General features: G+C 33.9%; 1 protein-coding gene across 4 annotated transcripts in view; it reads right to left on the minus strand.

The window, feature by feature from the left end:
- Positions 1-25,121, minus strand: part of LRBA (LPS responsive beige-like anchor protein) — a 742,782-nt gene that overhangs the window by 115,885 nt on the left and 601,776 nt on the right. For all 4 annotated transcript variants that reach the window (XM_073892352.1, XM_025874296.2, XM_073892351.1 and 1 more), the window contains one exon: positions 23,762-23,914. In XM_073892352.1, the coding sequence (XP_073748453.1) occupies positions 23,762-23,914 (153 nt within the window). The remainder of the gene's footprint in view (positions 1-23,761; positions 23,915-25,121) is intronic.

Raw genomic sequence — 25,121 nt, forward strand, 5'->3', positions numbered from 1 at the left:
TGACATGGGGAATAGGGCTACAACATATAAATTTTAGGGGGACACAATACAGTCCATAGCAAGGAGTAAAATTAAAAGTTTCAAAACAAGTGATAGAATATTTTAAAAGGCTTAAGTAAGGTTACATACAATAAAGTGCTTAAACTGGTTCATGGAAATCACAGTAGAAAAGTATAAATTTCAAGAAGGTAGGGACTTACTTACTTTGATTGACTGCTTAATTAATTAACTAACTAACTAACTTAGACTCCACACCCAGGGTGAAGCCCAACTCAGGGCTTGAACTCACAACCCTGAGATCAAAACCTGAGCTGAGATCAAGAGTCAGATGCTTAACCAACTGAGCCACCCAGGCACCCCGGGGACTTTATTTTTAACTACTGTATCTCAATAGTTTTGCCACAAATACTGTAACTACTAGCCAATTATAGTTATTAAAATTTAAGTTAGTTAAAATTTAAAATTCAGTTCCTCAGTAATATTAGTGACATTTCATTTCAAATGCTCAATAGCCACATATGGCTAGTGGCTACCATATTTCCAAATCACAGAAACTTTTAGTGGACAATACTGTTCTACGGCCTAGATAGGTATGTGACACTGTTAATTGGGAGATGAATAAAGAATGTAAGGAACTATTAGCATGCATGGTTCAAGATGATTAATGTTACATGCAGAAAAATGAATGATATCTTCAATTTATACTTTTGTAAAAGATCCAAAAGAATCACTTGCAACATAAGAGTCTCATTTACTTTTATAAAGGCAGTAGGTTTAGTGCTAGGAACATTTAAATTAAGAAATATTTCTGTAGATTAATACTGTTCAGAATTTTGCCATCTTATGACCTGAATCAAGAGTGCCTGGGTGGCACAGTTGGTTAAGCATATGACTCTTGACTTTGACTTAGGTTGTGATCTCAGGGTTGTGGGATCGAGCCCTGTGTCAGGCTCCATGCTCAGTGTGGAGTCTGCTTGAGACTCTCCCTCTCCCTCTGCCCCCCCCACTCTCTCTCTAAAATAAAAAAATAAACCTTTTTTTTAAAATAAGAGAGAGAGAAAAATTAAAACTCTAAGGATATGCCATGGATGTGTCTAGTAGTCTCATCCTCAGGCACCACCAGTCTTACTTAAGCCACTGTAAGTGGCAAGATCAATAATGAATAAATTCACCAAGAAGTTCATATGGCATGTATTGTCAGTGTTAATGGCAATGGATGTGGGACAGGTAATCTGTTGTGAGAATACTAGGATCTGGATTTCTATTTCTGTTCAGATTATTTTTTTTTTGCTGATGGATGAGGATGGATGGAATAGCTGCAATTTATGTTTATTTATTTAGAAATGAGTTGCTAATCTTTTCAAGCACATGGAAATCACAAATCTCAGTGCAATTACATGGCATTCTGACTGGTAATTCTACTTTTATATTCTGATACTTCAGTATATATCATTACTGTGAGATACTTTATCATTTGAATTAAATATAGGAGGCTTCCTTCTGCAAGGGATTAAGATTTTTCTGCAACTCTCACACATAAAAGAGCCTATTTTCTTGATAAATACAAAACCAGAGAATATACCTTTCTTGAACTTGCCTAAGCCATCCATTTTCTTAACAAATTTAGATAAATTTAAACCAAAGAATGTGCTTTCCCTGGATTTACACTTTGGCTATCTTTCCTGAGAACTGAAAATAATTAAGTAGCCTCTTTAATATGTTTCCTATACTTCAGAACATCTTTTCAGAGAATGGAGAAAGGTAAACTAATCTTACTGGACCATCTGCCCACACCATATTCTCTGTCACATTGCCACAACACATTTCTTCCTTGGTGACCTACTTTTCCTACTTCCTGATAAATGCCAGAAGTATAGAGCAAGCTCACTTTGGGGGTGACCTACTGCTTACTGTGAATAAAGCTTTCTCACCTGTTTTTTGCTGTTCTTACTCTAGAACCCTTGACCTTCCCTTCCTTCCACAAATAGTTCTTGTTCCATAGGCAACTAGGGATATAAAACAGACAAAAATTTCCTCCTCAAGGGACTCAAGTTAATCCCTTAGTTTCTTCTTTCTACCACTGGGTGATCCTTTCTTCTTCCTATTAGTGTCTTTGTTTTTTTCATGTAGTATCAGGAAAGAAAAAACAAAGGATGACAAAGGCAGTTCTAATAAAATGTGACAGTAACAAGGATAAATAAGCTGCTCCATTAGAACTCCCAAGTACAAAACCAGAAATTTCCTCCTGGCATATTCTATAATAGCAATTTCCTGATTTGCTATGTAGCATAAACAACTAAATCCCTCCCACTAATCCATTTTATCCTTACTTTTAGCAACAGACCCATCCTGCTTTGCAATTTTAGGGAACTGAGCTTGAAATTACACATCCCAAACTCCCATACAGCTAACAGCAAACATGAGACTAAATTTTAGAAGTTAGGATGTGAGCAGAAGTGATGCACCCAACTTACTAGTCATATCCTTCAAAAAAGAAGCTGGTTGTCTCTTTCCAAAGGGCTACAATGTGAATATGAAAGCTGACTGCAAAAGAATAAACCCAACGCAATGGAAGAACAAGGCAGAAGGAAATGGGAACATCACAGATTAGATTTTTCCTAATTCCATGGATTGCCTACCAGCTCAGACTTTACCCTAGAAAGAAACCTTCCATCTCCATTTAAACAACTACTTTTTGATTTATATGAAAATTGTAAATCATAAAACCAGCAGCAAAAAAGTTATATTTAGAAAAACAGGATACGTATATATAGTCTAAAAAGGCAATATGATCAGATGAAAGCCCTAAAAGATCAATTATACTCAAATAAACATGAAATGTATTTCTTAGAGGCAGAAAATCCTTCAATACCCAGCTCAAATGTCTCTTAAATATCTTCATTCCCTGAACAGTTAGCTGCTCTGTCATCTGTGCTCTAATTTATCACATTCTATTCTGCACTGGTTATTTCCATTACTAAATGGTAAATTCCTTCAGGGCAGGGTTCTATAATATTCATCTTTGTATCTTTCCAGATTTGAGCAAAGTATTTGGCACAGGGTAGGAACCAATAAATATTTGCTGAATGAAACACTGGACTTTGAGAAGCAATGAAAGAAATGTGCTGAGAAAAGATATTTTAAAATGCTTTTCTCTACTTGCAAGTCATACATTATAATAAAATCTTTCTCCTTCAACTCTGTAACTCCAGACCACGAATTCATAATTTATTTCTTTTATGGGATCATCAATCTCATGTTATCCATAACCACTAATTTTTTGAAGTTGAAATGCAGATTCTATCAACCAGTGCCAGATTATAAACATTTAATGCATGAATTGCAGACACTTTTACGTAAAGAGTAGGCTAAACACATTTTCACAGGAGTAATAAATAACTTTAGATGTCCTTGTAAGAAACTCAGACATGGTGCTTACCCATTAATTTTCTCTACTGAATGCATTCTCACATCAAAAAAGTGTTACCTCTCATTATTTTGTGTTACCACAGTAAAAAAGATTTAATCTCTTTTACATCACAATTCCCTTGTGTCAGTGGCCATGTGATCATTCAGTATTACACCTATTCTAAATCTGTCATAATGCTTAAAAACTACTGCCATTATTTAATATCCATTATCTATTTACTGTCAAGAGAGGTTAAATAACTTAACCATGGTCACAAGTTAGCTAATACTGAACAACTGGAACAACACTCCTAATATTCTGAGTATATATGCATCATACTTGTTCATGCATGTATCATATAATTTTACAAAATCACTGAGGTAGTTCATATGGAAGCGCAAAACATATGACCAAATCTATTACATATGCCAATTATGTTACTTAAATTGACTTGAATTAGAAGTGTACGTCTATCCATTAAATATTTCCTGGAATCTTACTAAGTTTAAGCCATTATTTACAAATGAGAAAGACAAAAAATCAGGTTAATAGCATTAGGTATAATACATGGCAGAGTAAAGAGAGTCATAAGAGAAGTACAAAGTATACTTGAGATTTCATAGGAAAAAAAAAAGACATTGTAGTCATGGCTATTGTATTTATAGAGTTGACTGCTGAACAACGTGGGGATTAGAGGCATTAAGCAGCTCCCCAAGTCAAAAGTCCATATATAACTTTTAACTCTCCAGAAACTTAACTGCTAATAAACTACTGTTGACAGGAAGCCTTACCAATAACATAAACAGTTAACATATATTTTATATGTTATATATATTATGTATTGTATTCTTACAATAAAGTAAGCTAGAGAAACAAAAATATTAAGAAAACCGTATGGAAAATTCCTTTAGAGTACTGTGAAAAAAATCCATGTATAGGGGCACCTGGGTGGCTCAGTTGGTTAAGCATCTGCCTTCAGCTCAGGTCATGATCCCAGCATCCTGGGATCAAGCCCTGCATCAGGTTCCCTGCTCAGCGGGGACCCTGCTTCTCCCTTTCCCTTTGCTTGCTCTCTCTCTCTTCTCTCAAAAAAAAAAAAAAATTAAATTAAAAATTTAAAAAATCCATGTATAAATAGACCCGTGCAGTTCAAATCCATGTTACTCAAGGATCAACCATATATCAGAAGGACTAAAGTGAAATTTAAATTTGCTTTGTTTGGATCTTGGGGATGGAATAAAGATCAATAGGAAGAAATTACAGGGAATAGATTTCACTCACTGTAAAAGATATCTGAAAATAGAATGTCAGAGACAGAAAATTCCTGTGATAATATACTACAGGCACAATTTCTATGTGTAGCTGAGGTCTCAATGATGAGATTGGTGGGGGGTAGTTCTCTAAGAAGGAATCCCACTATAGTCATGATTTCAGTGCAAGAGGATAATATGGTTGCACTACCCATTTGGAAGATAGACCCATCAGCAGTATATTAAATATATAAAGAGGTAGTGAGACTAGGAAGAAGCTTATTGGCTGGTCTAAATAAGAGATAAGAAAGGCTGGTATGGTGAAAATGAGCCAGAAGAGTCAGGAAAAGATGTTCTAATTACCTCAATCAATTACATGTTAATAAGATCTATTATTATACTTGTAAGATAAAAGAGGATTTAAAAGTTACTTAATAGAACTATCATTTATCCTATTAATTTCTTACCTTACTATATTCTGAAATCCATATTAAAATATCTCAACTATAATACATTCAAAACTCAATTTATCTTTCTTAAAAAGTGTATTTCATCCTATTCCTGTAATACATATTTCAGTTGTTAGTAAGACAATTCACCCAGTAATCTCAGTTTAAAATTTTAAGGTCATCTTCAACTTCTATTAGGACTCAGATATCTAGAATGTCTTCTCTATCCCCTCTGCCATTGTTTTAACTACTGTCATCGTCATCTCTTGTTCAGTTCCCTATAATAGCTTCCTAATTTTCTTGTCTCCCCTCTTTCCCAACTCTAGTCCAAAGTTCACATTGCCATCCTCCTCATGAACAAATTAAATATAATTATGTCCCTTCTATTTCTTTTTAGTGGTTCCTAGCTGTCTATAAGATAAGGTATCAGCTCCTTAATAAGGTATAAAGGCTTCTTCATAAAAGTGGCCTCCACCTACTTCTCAAGATTTATTATTGGCTATTCTTGCCCAAGAAACCTATGGTATAGCCATATAGAAAATCCCATTATTTCCTAGTCATTTCATATATTTTCCAGGCTATAAGCTTATTCATTTCATACAGCAATTGTCAAATGTCAGTGCTTGGGCAAGGGACATTTTAAATTAATCTTTGAGAAATAAATCAATGACCTCTGTATTCTATTAGTAGTTGATTCTTCAGAATGATCGAAAAAAAATTTTCCCTCATCTTATCCCTGTAGACTACTAACCTTTTTTCTAATGTATAATATACCCCGTTACCATTTTCCAAACACACTATATTTATTTTTGTTATTAAAAATAAGAGCTACTCACTAAAAAAACTTTAGAAGAAAAAACAACCTTCACCCCAGCATCAAGTATTAAGGTGTTGGTATATTCCCTTATATTTTTATTATGTTCAGATATCATACACACATAAACACAATTTTATTTAAATTTTAGATTTATTAAAATACAACTGACAAAACTGTATATATTTAAAGTGTACACTGTGAAGATTCCATATAGGTACACTTTATGAAATAATTACAACAATCAGGTTAATTAACCTATCAGCTAACATAGTTTTACCATTTTTTTTAGTGTGTATGGTAAGAGTGCTTAGCTTCTACATTTTTCTGATGTTGCCCTCTACAAACACAGTTTTATATCCTGCGCTTCTATATCCTGAATTTTCCCTTCCACTAATTTCTAAATTAATAAATAAATTTTGAGATTTTAATTTTTTTCTGATGAAAACTGATAGATGGAAGTATTAAACACTACTATATATTTTCATTCAAAGTATAAAATATAAAATGTATTCTTAAAATAGGTATGATTTCATTTGTACAACCACAACTTAATATATATGCAGTAATATAATTTCATCACAGGTAATATAGTAAAGAGCTTAATAACACAGATTGCTTGCTTTGTAATCTCAGTTCCACATATATCAGTTCTATGACCTTGTCAAGTTACATAACCTTCCTGTGCCTCAGTTTTCTAATCTATAGAATGGGGGAATCATAGCTCTTTATCTCAAAGGACTGCAATAAGGATTAAATAAATTCATAAATGGCTTACAACAATGTCTGATGCATACTAAGTGTTCAATGAATAGTTATTATTCTAAAAATCTAAACTTTAATGAAAAACATTAATAAAGCAAAATATGAATAAATTTTGTTTATGGAAAACATATAATGAACATTACAAAAAATTATAAAGGCTAATGATATATATTTTAGCATCTTCTCTAGGAAAGAAAAAAAAGGGAGAAAGAGGAAAATAAGGGAACGTAAGATGTTCACCAGAGAATTTTTCTCCCTAGGCATTTCTTTGGTTGGATAGAAATATGTGAGCTGTTGAAAGGAATAATCCTAAGTAAGATGAGACTAACAAAGTAAAATGGAAAAAAGATCTCATTGAGAAAGAAAAAAAAATCACAAATTTACTATACAGTGAGCGTGACCCAAGGGAAATGCCATATAACACTCTCACAGAAAAATGTTGAACCCAGAAGAAAATAAGCCAACTGAAAATGGTACATTTGATGAGCCCATAAAAAAAAAAAGTAGTAGATGCTGCTATACAAGCAGCAGTCTGTACTTTTACTCTCAATGCTTCTACTATGCTGTATAGGAAAATAATTAGGCTTTTATTGGAAAATAACTCTTGTGATTGATACAAAACATAGCTTAGAGGTAAAACTCTTTGGTATTTTTGAATAATTGAATATATTTCTTAAGTAATAGAGAAAAATAACAATTCAAAGACATTGATGATGGCAGAAATCTTATACGTAATCATTTAGAGTAATTTTCCAGTATCACTTCTGAAAATCACAATATACATTACCAAATATAAATATATCCCAAGAAATTAGGACGTAGAATCTTAAATTCCAAAGGAAGCATGTCTGCAAAATTCTTCCTACTTATCTTTAATAATTTTTTTATATTTTCTTTACGACATGCTTTGTAATTGCTATTCATATATTTTGTGCATTAATCATGTATACTTAGCCAGAAACCATCTTTATTAAACTACCTATATTTGATTGCAATACCATTATGCTTATCCTTCAGGTACTATTTTGTGTCACTTACTTCATGAGTGTCACTACTGAATACGATTTCACACACCAATGGATTCATACTCAGATATGAAACAGAGAAGTTAAAGACTAAATTACTCTCTCCTGTGATGTGGCAGAAACTACTAACTAATGATGGCATATTCTAGGCAGACACTAAACTGAGCAGAGCTGGCCCTCAAGGAAAAGACTAAGTTCTACTGTTGTCCTAAAGTGTTTTGGTTCTCCCTGATATCTTCTGAAGACTCATCCATTTTTTGTTCATTCTTTCAGCAAACATGCCCATGGGATCCACTATGGCCCAGAAATTGTGAATAGGCTTGTGGATGCAAATTAAAATAGGAGACATTCTCAAGTGGTTCAACAATTTGAAGTATAAAAACCATTAACATGACAGGATATCTATATATCTATATATATCTATATATATATATAGATATAGATATATCTATATATATCTATATCTAAAAGAACACACAAGAGGAGTATCTAAGGCAGACTGGGTGTGGTGAGTGGTGGGGGAGTGTTGGAAAGCGGATGGAAGTATAATTAACAACTCCCAGGGAATCCTGGAAAATATGCACAAATTAGTTAGGTAGAAGATAGGAGAAGAGGGGCAGAAAGCAGAGAAGGGGAAAGGTAAGTATGTGTGTGTATCCGTTGGGGTAGCCATGTGGACTATTTGCAGGCAAAGGAAGTAACTTATAAAATGTGAGAGCATATACAACTTCTAGAGAAGTTTTAGTTGCTCAGTTAAAGTTTAACTAGATTATATTCTGTAAGAGTTGAAGTTGGGAAAGTAGGCAGACAGATTGTGAAGGACCTTCTATGTTATACAAGGTTGGGAAGACCTTATGTATGTTATAAAGTCAGAAAGGCTATAAGTAACCACTAAGGTATTTTAAAAGCAGCATTTGTGAGAGCCTCCAATTTAGGGAGTATCCAATTTATAAAAATCTAGATATGGTGTGAAGAAAAAGTTGTTTTATATGATTTCTTATGGTACCAAATACAAGGTTCTCAAGATGACTCAGAAACATACTCCTGGATGCAAATGAAATTTCTTCAAGGAATCTGGATCACAACTTATGCCATTTTACTTTTAGGAGGGATTTGAATCAGAATCCATTATATATAAGTCTCTGGTATAGTTATTCAGCTTAATTTTAAAAAGTATATTGTAAAAAGATTATTTCAAATAATGTTTTAGAAAAGACAAGTCAATATGAGGACAGAGCAAGTAGGCAACCATCTGCAAGTCAAGGAAAGAAGCCTCAGAAGAAACCCAAACCTGCCAGATTTCTTGATCTTGGACTTCTAAGTTCCAGACCCATGCAAAAATTAATTTCTATTGTTTAAGCCACCCAATCTGTGGTATTTTGTTATAGCAGCCATAGCAAAATAATACACATTTTAAATATCAAAAAAAGAGACAGGTTAAGTATTATGGGTTATGTTTTCCCCAAAAAGATGTTGGAGTCCTAACCCTGATACCTCAGAACGTGACCTTAGAGGGTCTTTAGAGAGGTGATGAGGTTAAAATGAAGTCATTAGGTGGGCCCTAACCCAATGACTTATTTAAAGGGGAAGATCTGGACACAGAAATGGACATGCATGCACACAGGGGGAATTCCATATGAAGATAGGAGTTCTGCTGCAAGACAAGGAACCACCAAAAACTGAGAGACCTGGAACAGATCCTGCCCTACCACCTTCAGAAGAAGCAAGACACTGTGGACACCTTGATCTCAGAATGCTAGCTCCCAGAACTGTGAGACAAGAAATTTCTGTTGTTTAAGGCAGCCAGTTTGTGGTACTTTGTCACAACAGCCCCAGGAAACCAATACAACAGGGTTATAGGCAACTAGAAGTAGTAACTTACCCTATAGTGGATCCTGCACTGTAGGGTATAAATTCTATAGAGAACATTATAAAGTCAACTAACAAAACTGACATATGGAAAGTAAAGTACTACATTAATTTAAATTTATGAAATGGTGTTACTGTGGTCATATAAAATATCCCTATTGTTGGAGAGACATGCTAAAGTATTTGGGGGTAAAGGACCATGAAGTATGTAACTTACTCTCAAATGATTAGTACACACGCTACTTTTATTTATAAAATATATAATAATATATATGTGTGTATATATATATATTCATATACAGTTGACCCTTGAACAACATGGGTTTGAACTGTATGGGTCCAGTTTTACACAATTTTTTTTCAATAAATATATGAACTTATAGGATCGATACTGTACAGTATTATAAATGTATTTTCCTTATAATTGTCTTAATAACATTTTATCTCTACCTTACTTTATTATAAGGGTACACTATACAACATGAACAACATACAAAATATGTGGTGATTACTGATGATACTGGTAAGGTTTCTGTTCAATAGTAGGCTATTTGGGGAGTCAAAGTTTCTGGGGAGTCAAAGTTATATGTGGATTTTCGACTGTGTGTGGGGAGTTAGCACCCTTAACCACCCACTGTCAAGGGTCAGCTGTGTGTGTATATATCTATATATCTACCTATGTCTATATCTGTGTGTGTATTACATGTGTATATACACACAGGGAGTGAGAAGAGAACAGAAGAGAAGGAAGGGAGAAAGATCAGATAAAAAAAGGGAAGAGGGTAAAGTGTTACTAACAGTTAAACTAGGCAAAGAGCATATAAATGTTCTATTTGCTATTTTTATCCTTCCAAGTTTTTGTTAAGTTTAAAATGATTCTTAGGGCACCTGGGTAGCTCAGGGAGTTAAGCATCTGACTCTTGATTTTGGCTCAGGTCACGATCTCAGGGTCGTAAGATCAAGCCCTTCATCAGGCTACAGCCACTCAGCGCAGAGTCTACCTGAGATTCTCTCTCTCTCTCTTTCTCCCTCTGCCCTCCCCCTATTCTCTCTTTCTAAATACATAAATAAAATCTTTAAAAAATAAAAAAATGATTTTCAAATAAAATGTAGAAAAAAATTTTAATGTTCAAGTAGGACATAAATATGTACATAAAAAATGAGAAAAAAAGAAAAATATGTAGGAAGAGAGAAAGAGAAAATAAAATAAAATAAAATCCAGGAACTGATATAAGCTAAAGAAATTCTAACATGCCCCAGAAACATATGAGATGTACATTTCTATGTAAAATACAAACACTATGACATTCAACTTAATATATTATTTAATATTATAATAATTAGCAAACTAAATTTGCCTTTGCTTAAAAATAAGAAACCAGAATATCTACCTTTTATAAAAAGTATCCTAACACTTATTTGAAACATCTGTTAATATAGAGAAAACCAGCCCACCTTTTCATCTTTATACAATACGCCCACAACCATTCATTATTTCCGAGATTGCAGGTACTCTGATATCCAACCTAAAGTTTATTTTCGAATGATAGTTCTAAAATACAGAGTGAAAACAATCAGCCAGACCAAAGAAAATAATCATGCTGGAAAAGCATGAAACAATCCTCTTCTTTCTTTTTTTTTGGTAAAAGGTCACTTTCTAGCTATCATGACCAAGGAAAATTGCTGGTTTATACATTTTAGCCGGAAAAAAAATTTGTTGGAAATATACCACTTATTGGCAAATCAAACAGACATAAATACCACAGGAAGCAGTCATTTATTGGGTATCACTGTGCAGAGAGTTCCATGAGAGCATTCATAAACAGAAGAAAACCCAGAGCAAACATAATGCTTCTCAGGTACACTGCAACTGTGGGTGACATGGCTCAGGGCCAGAAACAAAGGCAGTGAGGGACTGAACGCAACTTCTTCCCGGCCCTGCAGAGCACCGCGAGAAGCAATGGTGGTCGTAAGAGGAATTGGCTGAGGAAGGATTCTTCTGTGAATTCAACTTCTAGTCTCACATTGTGAGCCCATTAGTCTCACTTTTCTTCTCCAGCCATTATCATTAGTCCCTGGCAGAAATGAGAATTTCTAGCTGTACCTGGCAGCATGTTACTGTGATAATTTACACAAGGATCAAATTCTGTATAAAATTTACCTCCTCTTCCTCCTCCTCCTCCCTTCTAACCTCTAAAAGAACTTAAATTGTTCTGGACAAGCACCAAGTTACTAAAGATGAGGTACTGTTCATTATTTTTCCCCTGAAGTCAACACATTAAGGTACTTCAAGAACTTAAATAAATTAAATTGTTCACATATTTATTCATCAAGTATTTGTTCCATACTTATTCTGTACTACCCTAGTGGTTCAGTTGTCAGAAAAGGACATATAAATTCCCTTCCTAACCTCAAAACAGTGGGGAAAAGATGAACTTGAAAATAAATGGTATGTGCTAATCATATAAATAAAGATAAACTTAGATCTGTTTTTCATAACAGAAACCAAGGATCAGACACCTAAATGTGAAAAAGTGAAGAAGTGCTGGAATAAAGCATTAGTGAATTTCTATGTAACCTGAGAGTGAGAAAAACTGTATTGGAGATGAGAGGTATCAGTCTAACATGGCCATTGCTTAATTTGTTTCATGTCCCAATTGTTGATGGATATTTTGGCTATTAACTTGTACTAAACAAATATGCGAGTGATAACATATAAAGCAAAATTATTTGTCATGAGACAAATGAGAAAGTTAACTATCAAGGTAATTACCATATTTCTTCTTTTTGGCTAGCAGTTCCTCTCTCAGGCAAAACTTTACAGGAATCCCAATATAAGCAAAACAAAACAGCATATGGGTAAATGTGCATTATTTATTTACTGTACCTCCAGGGGATTCTGATGCAGGTTGTTTTCCATGCAGCATATTTTAAAATACACTACTGTCATTGATACAGTTTATACCTGTAACCAGGATTTTACATATAAGAATAGAAGGTCCACTAGGCAAGGACCTATGAGTCATGCATGGATAAAATCAGATTAAGAATGAATTATAGAAAGGCTTTAGGGTAAGATGTAGAGGTTTTTATAAAAGATTTCAAGGAAGGTAAGAGTTATGAGAAGAGTTGTTTGCAAGTTTTAATTTTGCTTTTTGAGGGGGTGGTGGTAAGAAGAGTAAGGTTATGAATTTTAAGATATAGTTTGGTTAGAAAAAGAGTAGGCTCACATTGCAATGAATAGGAAGAGCATGTGGCAGGCATTGTGGTAAGAAAAGAATGACATAATCTATTAGCTAGAAGCTATTCAAGAAGTGAGAAGCTACCACAACTATTGTAGGTTCTTAAGTCAGGAAGAAAAAGAAGTCTGCCTTCTCCCTCACACTTCCAGCTATCACTGAGGTTGAAGTCTGCAGGGATGAGTAATCACTATCAGACACAATCCTTTTCAGAATTATTTAGATGGGATATACATGCGGAGGAATTTTTAAAATTATTCTTATAAAATTTAAAATGCTTTTTGTTACATTAATATTTTAATGAAATATTAAATAATAATGTCAGCAGAAAGTTACTGAAAGTTATATACTCCAGAATAAACACAGATGTGGATGCTTTTCCACATGAATGTAGTATACCTTAGATACGGTATCATTTCACTTTATTTTCCTTGTACATAGCACAGTAATATGTCACTAAACAAAATGTAGTTTATGTTTCATTTATCCAGAATTCAGATTTCAGGTCTTCAGAGAATCTAGAACATAGCAAAACTCAAAGCAAATGAAGGCCATGAGGAAAACAAGCACAAAGCTTATGAACTTTAAAGGTGGGAGTCACTGGGTCACCCCTCAGACTTTTAACTTGCATAAAATATATGCATAAAATAATATAATAGCTCAAAGATGGAAACCCTGAGAGAGAAAAGTGATAGGAAGTGACAGTTGACACAAGAAAGAACTCTGAAATGCTGACAGAAAAGCTACAAGAAAGCAGAGAAATGTGGGTCGTTTTGGCTGAGAACAAAAAGCTCTATATATCTCTAACTTTTCAGGACATCACAAAAATATCTGAATATTTAATCATGAGTATTCCAGAAAAGAGTACTTAAGTTCAGAGTTTTCTGCTTAAGAGGTAGGAAATGTGTAATCCATTTCATAAAAAGGTTTTTTTCAACAGAAACAGTGAAAAACATTGCTGTTTGAAAGCATACACTTCAATTCTCTTTGAAATTTTTCTATATGGGAATTATTCCATTCCTACATGTTGTTGAGTATCTGAGGCACTTTTTCCATTTTGGAATGTTTCTATTAAGGGAAGATTAGTAAATAAAATTAATAGGCATTTTTTAACCTTTCTTAACTTCTTTAGAAGACATAGATTGCATAAAGAATAGTTTTAACACTGTTCAGTGGGTTTATAACATATACAGATGTAATATATATGGCAATAGCACAAGGTAGGGGGGAAAGAACAGAGCTGGATTTGAACAAAGTCACTATATCCTACAGAAATTAAGCTAGTATTATTATGAAGTAGCTAGACAAATTAAGATGTATATTATCCCTAGAGCAACGACTACAAAAACAACTATAAGAAATAGTAAAAAAAAAAAAAAAAAGAAAAGAAAAAAATTAAAATGGTAGACTAAAAATTATCTATTCAATATAAAAGAAAATTATAAAGGTAGGAAGAGAGAAACAAAAAGACCCAAGACTAAAGAACATAATTAGTAAAATGGCAGACATGAATCCAAACACATCAATCATGGCTTTAAAAGGCAAAGATTATTAGACTGGATAAATAACATGATCCACCTATCTGCTAACTACGAACCTTAGAAAAAATAAAATAAGGCATATTATGAACAACTTTATAGCAATCAATTAGATTAAACAGATAAGCTCCTAGAAATATACAAATTACTGAAACTGATTAAAAAAATAGAAAATCTGAATAAACCTGTAACAAGTAAAAAAACTGTACTGGTAATTTAAAATCCTCACCCAATGAAAAGCCCATGTCCAGACAGCTTCAGTGGTGAACCCCACCAAATATCTTCAAAATGTCTTTCAGAAAATAGTGGAAGAGGAATACTTAACCATATCTCATTTTGTAAGACCAATATTATCTTGGTATTAAAGTCAGAAAAAGAGATCACATAGAAGAAAACTATATGCCAATATTCCTCATGAACACAGATGCAAAAATCCTCAAAAGTAGTAATTTCTCAACAAAATATTAACAACAACAAAATACCATATATATCAAAAGGATTTATACCATCCCAAATGTGATGTATTCAAGGAATGCAAGGTTGGTTTAACATCCAAAAACAATCAATGTGCTGTTTCATTCTTCACTCTTTGTTTCTTGTTTGGAAAACTTTTCCCTATTCCAAGATCACAAAGAAATTCTCCTGTATTATCTTCTAAAAGTTTAGAGTCTTCCTTCGTATTTAAAGCTTTAACATACTTTAATTTTTGTGGTATAAGGTAAGGTTCTGATCTCATTTTTTTCCATACTGGTATTATTATGGGTTGAACTGTATTCCCCCAAATGCGTATGTTGAAATCTTAACTTCTCTGTAACTCAAAATATGACATTATGTGGACACAGGATCATTATTTATATAATTATTTATGTTAACATGAGGTCATACTGTGGTAGGGTAGGTCCCTAACCCAATATGACTGGTATCCTGATAAAAGTGGGAAATTTGGACACAAAGACAGACACACATAGAGGGAGAATGCTGTGAAGAAACACAGGGAGAAGATGGCTACGTACAAGACAACAAGAGGCCTGGAACAGATTCTTCCCTCGCAGCCCTCACAAGGAACCAACCCTGCTAAACTCTGATTTCAGACTTCTAGCCTCCGGAACTGCAAATCAATACATTTCTATTGTTTAAGCCACCCAGTCTGTGGTACTTTTGAAAGTAAGAAACTAATACAGTAACTCTCTCAACACCATAAACTCAAAAGTCCTTCTCTTCTCCAAAGATGTTCAACATAATAGATGTCCTGGTCTGTTTCTGGATTCTGTGTTCACATCAGTTAGTCTATTTCTCCTAATCTCCTCTAATTACTATAGCTTTATAATAATTACTGATATATAATAAAGCAAGTCCCCCAAACCTGTTCTTGTTCTCAGAGAAGGTCTTGGCTATTTTTGGTCCCTTTGCCCTTTGTAATCTGTTTGTCATATTTCAACAAACAAAACCTGTTGGGCCTTGAATTGGTTTTTACATTGAATTTATAAATAAGTTTGGGAGAATTAATAACCTAACAAAACATGGTACACCTTTTTTCCTACTTGGATGTCCTTTTCAAACTAGAAGTTTCGAAGTAAATTACATATCAGGAGCAAAAGCAAAATGAACAAATATTTTAGGGTTTTGTTTTTTTTTTTCAAACTTTACACATAGCTGCTCCCATTTCCCAGAGCTTTGGATCTGACCACTGGAGGGGATGGGGAAGGGGTGGGAGGGATACGTCCACAGTTGAGAATGATTACCAACTACAACCATAATGGCTACTTACATTTTTGGCCATGTCATTATTAATGTGGAAAATGACAAAGAAACTGGAAAAGGAACAATATAATAAAAGTGTGTTAGCTCCTGGTATTTCTATAGAAAAATACTGCCTGGTCAGCCCTCTTAAGAAAGATTTTTAAATGCCATTTTCTCAAAAATGGAAGCAAGGATGTGAATAAAGGTAAAAAAAAATAAAAAGTGCAATCCATTTCAAATCTCAAACCTTTCAACCTTACAGTTTTACAAACACTGCAATGTGGAACATAATATGTCATTGTATAATCAAATTGCTATATCATTGCAAACTCAGTCATCGCAAGTTGTAGGTCTTGCTATATGTATATATAGCACTTTTTCATTAAGGACATAAGATCTGTAGTCTCAACTATGCTGTCATCACTTGAGATTTGTAAATTTTCCAAATTCAAAGGAAAAAGTTATAAACGATTGACCTAGTTCCTTCGGAGATATAAGATCTATGAAGGTTTAAGTTGAATAAATTTAAATTTTAGCACCAGGAAAAAAACAAGGTTGGTAGAGAAGTGAAATCTGAAAATTTTATTTTTTTCTCAGACAATAATATAAAAAGATATCATTTTTAAGTTGTCCAAATATCATCTAGAAAGGAGATAAAATACTCATTTTATTTTTCTTTGCCTTCTAAAAGAAGTGACTACTCATGTCTGAAATAGTAGAGAAGACAAAAGCTACAGAAGATAAACAAAAGCAAATGTGATTCTCAGCAGGGATGTCCACTATCACCACTGCTATTCAACATAGTAGTAGAAGTCCTAGCCTCAGCAATCAGACAACAAAAAGAAATAAAAGGCATCTGAATCGGCAAAGAAGAAGTCAAATTCTCACTCTTTGCAGATGATATGATACTTTATGTGGAAAACCCAAAAGACTCCACCCCAAAACTGCTAGAACTCATACAGGAATTCAGTAAAGTGGCAGGATATAAAATCAATGCACAGAAATCAGTTGCATTTCTATACATCAACAACAAGACAGAAGAAAGAGAAATTAAGGAGCTGATCCCATTTACAATTGCACCCAAAACCAGAAGATACCTAGGAATAAATCTAACCAAAGAGGCAAAGGATCTATACTCAGAAAACCATATACTACTCATGAAAGGAATTGAGGAAAACACAAAGAAACGGAAAAACATTTCATGCTCATGGATTGGAAGAACAAATATTGTAAAAATGTCTACGCTATCTAGAGCAATCTACACATTTAATGCAATCCCTATCAAAATACCACCAACTTTTTTCAAAGAAATGGAAGAATAATCCTAAAATTTGTATGGAACCAGAAAAGACCCCGAATAGTCAGAGGAATGTGGAAAAAGAAAAGCAAAGCTGGTGACATCACAATTCCGGACTTCAAGGTCTATTACAAAGCTGTCATCATCAAGACAGTGGTACTGGCACATAAACAAACATATAGATCAATGGAACAGAACAGAAAGCCCAGAAATGGGCCCTCAACTCTATGGTCAACTAATCTTTGATAAAGCAGGAAAGAATGTCCATTGGAAAAAACACAGTCTCTTCAACAAATGGTGTTGGGAAAATTGGACAGCCACACGCAGAAGAATGAAATGGGACCATTTCCTTACACCACACACAAAAATTGACTCAAAATGGATGAAAGACCTAAACGTGAGACAGGAATCCATCAGAATCCTTGAGGAGAACAAAGCAACCTCTTCAACCTCAGCTGCAGTAACTTCTTCCCAGAAACATCGCCAAAGGCAAGGGAAGCAAGGGCAAAAATGAACTATTGGGACTTCATCAAGATAAAAAGCTTTTGCACAGCAAAGGAGACAGTCAACAAAACCAAAAGACAACCGACAGAATGGGAGAAGATATTTGCAAACGACATATTGGATAAAGGGCTAGTATCCAAAATCTATAAAGAACTTACCAAATTCAACACCCAAAGAACAAAGAATCCAATCAAGAGATGGGTAGAAGACACGGACAGACATTTCTGAAAAGAAGACATCCAAATGGCCAACAGACACATGAAAAAGTGCTCATCATTACTCGGCATCAGGGAAATCCAAATCAAAACCTCAACAAGATGCCACCTCACACCAGTCAGAATGGCTAAAATTAACGAGTCAGGAAACGACAGATGTTGGCTGGGATGTAGAGAAAGGGGAACCCTCCTACACTGTGTGAGGGAATGCAAGTTGGTGCAGCCACTCTGGAAAAGAGTGTGGAGATTCTTCAAAAAGTTGAAAATAGAGCTACCCTATGACCCAGCAATTGCATTACTGGGTATTTACCCCAAAGATAGAAATATAGTGATCCGAAGGGGCATGTGCACCTCAATGTTTATAGCAGCAATGTCCACAATAGCCAAACTATGGAAAAAGCCTAGATGTCCATCAACAGATGAATGGATAAAGAAGATGTGGTGTGTATATATATACAATGGAATATTATGCAGCCATCAAAAAAGGAAATCTTGCCATTTGCAACGATGTAGATGGAACTAGAGGGTATTATGCTAAGCAAAATAAGTCAATCAGAGAAAGACAATTATCATATGATCTCACTGATATGAGGAATTTGAGAAACAAGACAGAGGATCAGAGGAGAACGGAGGGAAAAATGAAACAAGACGAAACCACAGAGGGAGACAAACCATAAGAGATTCTTAATCTCAGGAAACAAACTGAGGGTTACTGGAGTGGTGGGGGGTGGGAGGAATGGGGTGGCTGGGTGATAGACATTGGGGAGGGTATGTGCTATGGTGAGCATGGTGAATTGTGTAAGACTGACGAATCAGACCTGTACCCCTGAAACAAATAATACATTATATGTTAAAAATATATATATAAATTAAGAAAAAAGAAAGTGAAAAGGCAATTCACAAACTGGGAAATAATATTCACAATGCATATGCCTGATAAAGGATTTTTATTTAGAATATTTAAAACTTCTACAATTGAACAATAAAAAGAAAAACCATCTAATAGCAAAAAAAGCAAATGTGATTCTAACTGGTAACCTCAGGACAATCCACCAATAGGAGCCTTCCTTATTAGATTCATGCCACCTCTCAGCCTTAAGAAGCCTTCTACTTCAAAAACCTAAGTCATCAAAAATGAAAAAACTCTAAAGAGTATAGATATTGTTTGTCTTGTTCACTGAGTCTAACACTGCTGGTACATAGATAGGCCCTCAGTAAATGCCTTTAAATAAATGAATTGCTTTTACTATAATTTGAATAAATTATATATCCTTCAGCTAAACTAAATGTTCCATTTCCACTTTTATAAATATACCTATCATTACTGTTCAGAGTATGGGTTTCTATGTCTCTTATTTCAACTTAAAACTCGAGGGTTCTAAGAGGCAATATAATGTAGGTCCAAAACATCAACATTATATCGTAAAAGATAATTGATGAGCAGTCTGAACTCATACAGTGTTATACTATTTTAAAGTATGAAAGCCTGTTTCTCATTTATATTTCTGAAGCAGTATTTGGAATAAAAAAAAACCTTTTTTCTGGTTCAGGTAATATTAAGTAACACAGACCAATCTCTGGGAGGTAGTTAAGACTTCTTTGGTTTTACCCTGATTCCAACTGCTCAGAACAAAGAAAATATAATTTATTTACCTGAAAGACTAATCAGAGCTAGGTGGGTTTTCCTTCTAAAATACATAAGATATTGTCTTCTGTACATAAATCCTGCCCTTTAGCCAATCTGCCAATTGGCAATCAACTTGAAAATAAGATCTTCATTACTTGTAGAAAGCTCTGAGGATTAATATGGTTAGGCAAGATAGTACTTATGGTCCTCTAACAAAAATAGAAAATGTGGCATTACTGGTCAACCATCAAAATCATGCTCCTAAAAATATCCTATCCACTTGAATTAATATTTGGGCAACCAAATACATAAAAAAGACGTGCTGGGTATCTTAAAATGAGTATGTCAGTTAATTAATTCTGTGATCCCCTGCTACCAGTGGAGTACTGTACAATCTGTTATTATTCACTGTCCTATAGATCATCTGTTCTTGGTGCTGGTTTGTTCCAGGAAGAGAGACAGCTGCAACACTATATCCCTGTTCAACCTGAGGACCATCTGACTTTAATTGTAACACACAGCTTGATGTGGCTCTGGCTAGGAGAAGCCAAAGTATCGTCTGTAATAATCTGGAAAAGCAGAAACCTGCCAACAGAGGGCTGAAAACAGGGACTTGTGCTGTCTGGCTGCCTGACGGGCTGCAGGAAATATGATTAATGAGTAAGGTATAATGATATCAGGAACCCGATTAGCACCACAAAAAGGTCACAGATCAAAGTAGTATGCATTTCATGAGCTACAATCATTGCATAAAATCTGTGGACTTGAAGAGGTAAACCAAAAGGAGGAGGAGGATGAAACCCTTATGCGATAACATGCTAACAAATACATAAAATACCATACTAATAATTTAATCACTTACAGAAAGTGGAGAGGAAGTTATAAAATTAATCAATACAGACTGTACTGTAGGAACGCTTTGTTCATCACAGGTGTATACTAAATATTTTTGAAAGTGTATGAGTTATTGAATTCTTTCATAAAGACACATGTAAGTAAAATCAAGTATTTTTCCTAATTACAAATTTCAAAGATCAGAGATGTAAATATTTGACTCTAAACTATGTTTGCATTTAATTTGCAATGGCATTTTTATACAGTTCTGTTAAGAATGTAAGCTTATTCAGAGCCTAAACTACGAAGACAACATAAAACTCACAGGAAGAGGAATCACCAGCACAAATGTTTAATAAAGTTAATGGTTAGTTATAATAAATGTGCGGTTAGTATTGTGAAATACTATTTTGTGTATAATTTCATGGTCAGGCAAAACTGAAATCTGATTGAAAACAATGGGGTAAGTTGCTATCTTCTTTTCCATGGTGCCCTTGGGAGACCCATCCCAAACTGATGTGCTCTTCTGAGGTAAAGGTAGTAAGAGTAGAGATGGGAAGTACTATCAGGAGAGGAGCTTACCTCAATTTACACAATTAAATTTCCTTAACTGTCAAAATATTATTGAAAAGCTTTTAATATAACTTATTTAGATGTCTGTTTGCCTTCTACTCTTTTAAAGCAAATTAAATTCTCTAACAAACCTCCTTGTACTCTTAATAGTACTAAATACGGTAATAATTAATAGAGAGCTGGTTCCCTTGAGAGTTAAAATTTGAAATATTTAAGAAAGCGTTCCAATAATAAAATGATCAGAACATGATTCAATTTTTTCTTAAAAATATATTCCTGAAGAATGAGGATGATTATTTATACCTTTCAAATATTACATAAGTGTTATTATCTACCTAATAGTGAAACCATTTTTTAGAAATGGTGATTCATTTGGGATGCAGAAGAAACCATTAAAAAATGAAAAGACAAGACTAGGAGAAAATTATTTGCAAAACATATGTTGGATAAAGAACTTTTACAAACAATATATAAAGATCACTTACAATTAAATAATAAGAAAAACAACCCAATTAAAAAACAGGCAAAAGATACGAATAGTTTACCAAAGAACATATATGAGTAGAAAATAAGACTGTGAAAAGGTAGTCAGCATCATTTGTCATTAGGGAAATACAAATTAAAATTGCAATGAGATACCTACTAGGGCAGCAAAAATAAATAATATTCACAATATCACGTCTTGGCAACTTCTTATATAACCCAGCAATTAAAACTCCTAGGAATCTATCCAAGAGAAATGAAAACAGATGTTCACCCTAAGACATATGTAAATATTTATAGTAGCCTCAAACTGGGAATCCCAAATGTCCATGAACCGGTAAATAAACAAAAATATGTTATATCTAGACAATGGAATATTATGCAGCAATACAATATGATATGTTGTGATACATATGTAACAACATGGGTTAATCTCAAAAATATCATGCTAAATGAAAGAAGCCAGGCACATAAAGACTACATCCTGCATGATACCATTTATATAAAATCTCTTAAAAAGGCAAAACTATAGAGACAGAATCAGTGGCTGCCTGGGACAAAAAGTCCCAGAGCAGAACCTGACTGCAAACAGGTACAAGGAAACTTCCTGGAGTGATATGTGCTCTCAAGCTGGATTGTGGTAATGGTTACACAACTGTATAAATTTATTAAAACTCAAAGAATTGTATACTTTTAAAGGTGAATTTTATGGTACATATATTATACCTCATAAATGTACTTTAAAAGAGTAATCACTGAAAGAAAAAAATTATGGAATAACTGTACCTTCTATTGATATTCATGAATCCCTGGGTGGGGAGTATAGAATCACACAACCATAGACAACTGTCACATTTAAAGTTTGACATCTCCTTCCGTATCTGTCAGAGCTAATCTTTGTCTTACACCCTCATTTTAACTGTAATCTTCCAAAATGCATGGGGTAAAAGTAAAATGAAACATGTACCTGAGGACTGCAACAGAATAATGTTTGGTACTAATTCCCAAGTGCCAACGGTAAGCCAAAGAATATTCTAGGTATTTTATGTACATAATTAAAATTCTATATTCATAATCTCCAGACTACATATGAGGAAACCAAGGCTCAGAAAGGTTAAACTGCCTCGAGTCCCATAATTAGCAAATTGATTTATCCAGGATTGGGAAAACTGGTCTAACTTCAAGGCCTATGTTCATTCCACCCTGCATTGCTTCCAGTATACATAAAATGTGAAATTTCAGTAATAAAGGGATTGCAGTTAGGATCTGGAAGACAGGATCAAAATATGAATGTTGGTACAAAAGGAAAGAAATGTCACTTAGATATATAAAACGCAAGAATTTTCCTTAAGTGTAAATTAAAACACAATAGAATTTAGATTTCACTTTTTTTTTAAAGTAATCTCGACACCCAACATGGGGCTTGAACTCACAACCCCAAGATGAAGAGTTGCATGCTCTACCGACTGAGCCAGCCAGGCGCCCCTAGATTTCACTTTTAATATGGAGTATGACAGAGATATTACTTTTAAAAACTGAGAAAAAAGCTCCTAGATCCCAAACTTTTATGAAACTTAAAGGTAAAATGGAAAAGACGTATTACTTTTTCATAAAATAATACAAGAATGCACATAAGAGAGGACTTTAAAGAGTTCACTAGGGAGGAGTCTGAAGAACACAGTGATTACTGTGCTTTTAAGTTTTCATGCTCTAAATATTATATGAAGATTTCCTTGAAAAGATACAGGGTTTAACTTGAGAATCTTGTTTCTATTATCAAAATGTGCAATGATCTTCTAACCTGGAGCACAGAATTATGTTTTTTTTCCTGGTACAAGAAACTCATGTTGCATAAAGCATGTAATTCCAGTTTCACTTAATTCTGAATTATCATGTGCATATGAAAGTAACCTAAATTCTGCATAAAAGAATAAAAGAAACCGTTACACTTTTCAAGTCAATAAAATTTAATAAAATATATATGGAAATTTACGAACTATTATGTCACTTTCAGTTATTGCTACCAACTATAGTTTTGTCCAGAAGACCAAGGGTTAATGATTATACCAACACATGAAAGATACTTTGAAAAAGGCTCATGACAGACAGAGTAGATGATTACTATCTTACCAATCTGTTTATGCGAACAAATTCTTCTGAGGTTTTGGCCCAAGGAGGAAGTTCAACATCAGACACTACTGTCCCATCATCCATCACTCCAAGATTATAATTATTGAAGTTGACAAACATCTCAGGGAGATAATAAAATTCCGGGATCAACTCCTATATAAAAATAAAAGACAATGTCATATTATAGACTGTAGAATACTGACTAGATATTCATAAAAGGGCATGGTTATTTCCTATTGTGCAGAATTAGGACAAAATAAACATAGGGAATTTTTTTCTCTCCCTATCATAGCTCTGATACTAAGTCACTATTAAGGGAGACAGATCCCATCCAACCAAATTTGAATAACACCTTATTGGTTGGTTATATGCTTCCTTTCAGGACAATTCTCATAATCTCAAAACTTTTAAATACCAACATTTGAGTATTATTTGAGGTTGGACAAAATATAAACAGAGATTTACATGCTGCAATAGTAACAGCTTAAACTAAGTTTTTTATGAGGTATGCGAATTTTTGCCAGAAAAAAACCAAAACCTTTATAAGTATTAAAATGCCACTGCACTGGTCCCTTCATCAACCAGGAAAATATTCATTACATTTAGCCATGGTTTAACAATATATTTTGCTCAGATTTCAAAAACACTCAAGTTTAGTTGTAATATACTACCTTTGATAAAAGATCAAAATTTACAAGTACTCTAGAAAATGACCTGCAATAATTAACTTGGTAAATTAAATATATGACTTTGCTAAGAACATTTAAAAACACACTTCAATATGATATTTTATAAGCAGAAAAATGCAGCTAGTTAGGTTTTTGTGTACAATAAACCTCATGTATAACTATTTCAGAGGTCCTGTAGATCAGACTTGAAATCCAGTCTTGACATGGGTCAGTGACTCAGTGGTCTTTCAGATACCCCCTCAGGGCCAGCTATGGCAGGCCTGGCTTTCCAAACAGTTGAGTAAAACAGGGAGGTCATCAGATTTTGGACAAGGTCAGTATGAACTCTCCAGAGCAAAGAAAAAAGATCCAGCAGGAATTAAGCTATTATCACCTCCGACATCCATGTGAAATGTTGCTTGACTTTGAATTGTACATCCTTTGTTTACAATCACAATAATTAACTAATAAGCAGGGTAGAAATGAGTTTGTCCTCCAAATGCCTGACAATCACCTGATCATTACACTTGAAAAACATTTAAATTGAACATATTTTTTTTAATTTTTATTTATTTATTTTTATTGTAATTTTTTATTGTTATGTTAATCACCATATATTACATCATTAGTTTTTGGTGCAGTGTTCCATGATTCATTGTTTGTTCATAACACCCAGTGCTCCATGCAGAACG

Source organism: Callorhinus ursinus, unplaced genomic scaffold (genome assembly GCF_003265705.2).
Source record: "Callorhinus ursinus isolate GAN/ISIS: 27379988/994484 unplaced genomic scaffold, GSC_fseal_2.0 scaffold4, whole genome shotgun sequence".
NCBI lineage: Eukaryota > Metazoa > Chordata > Mammalia > Carnivora > Otariidae > Callorhinus > Callorhinus ursinus.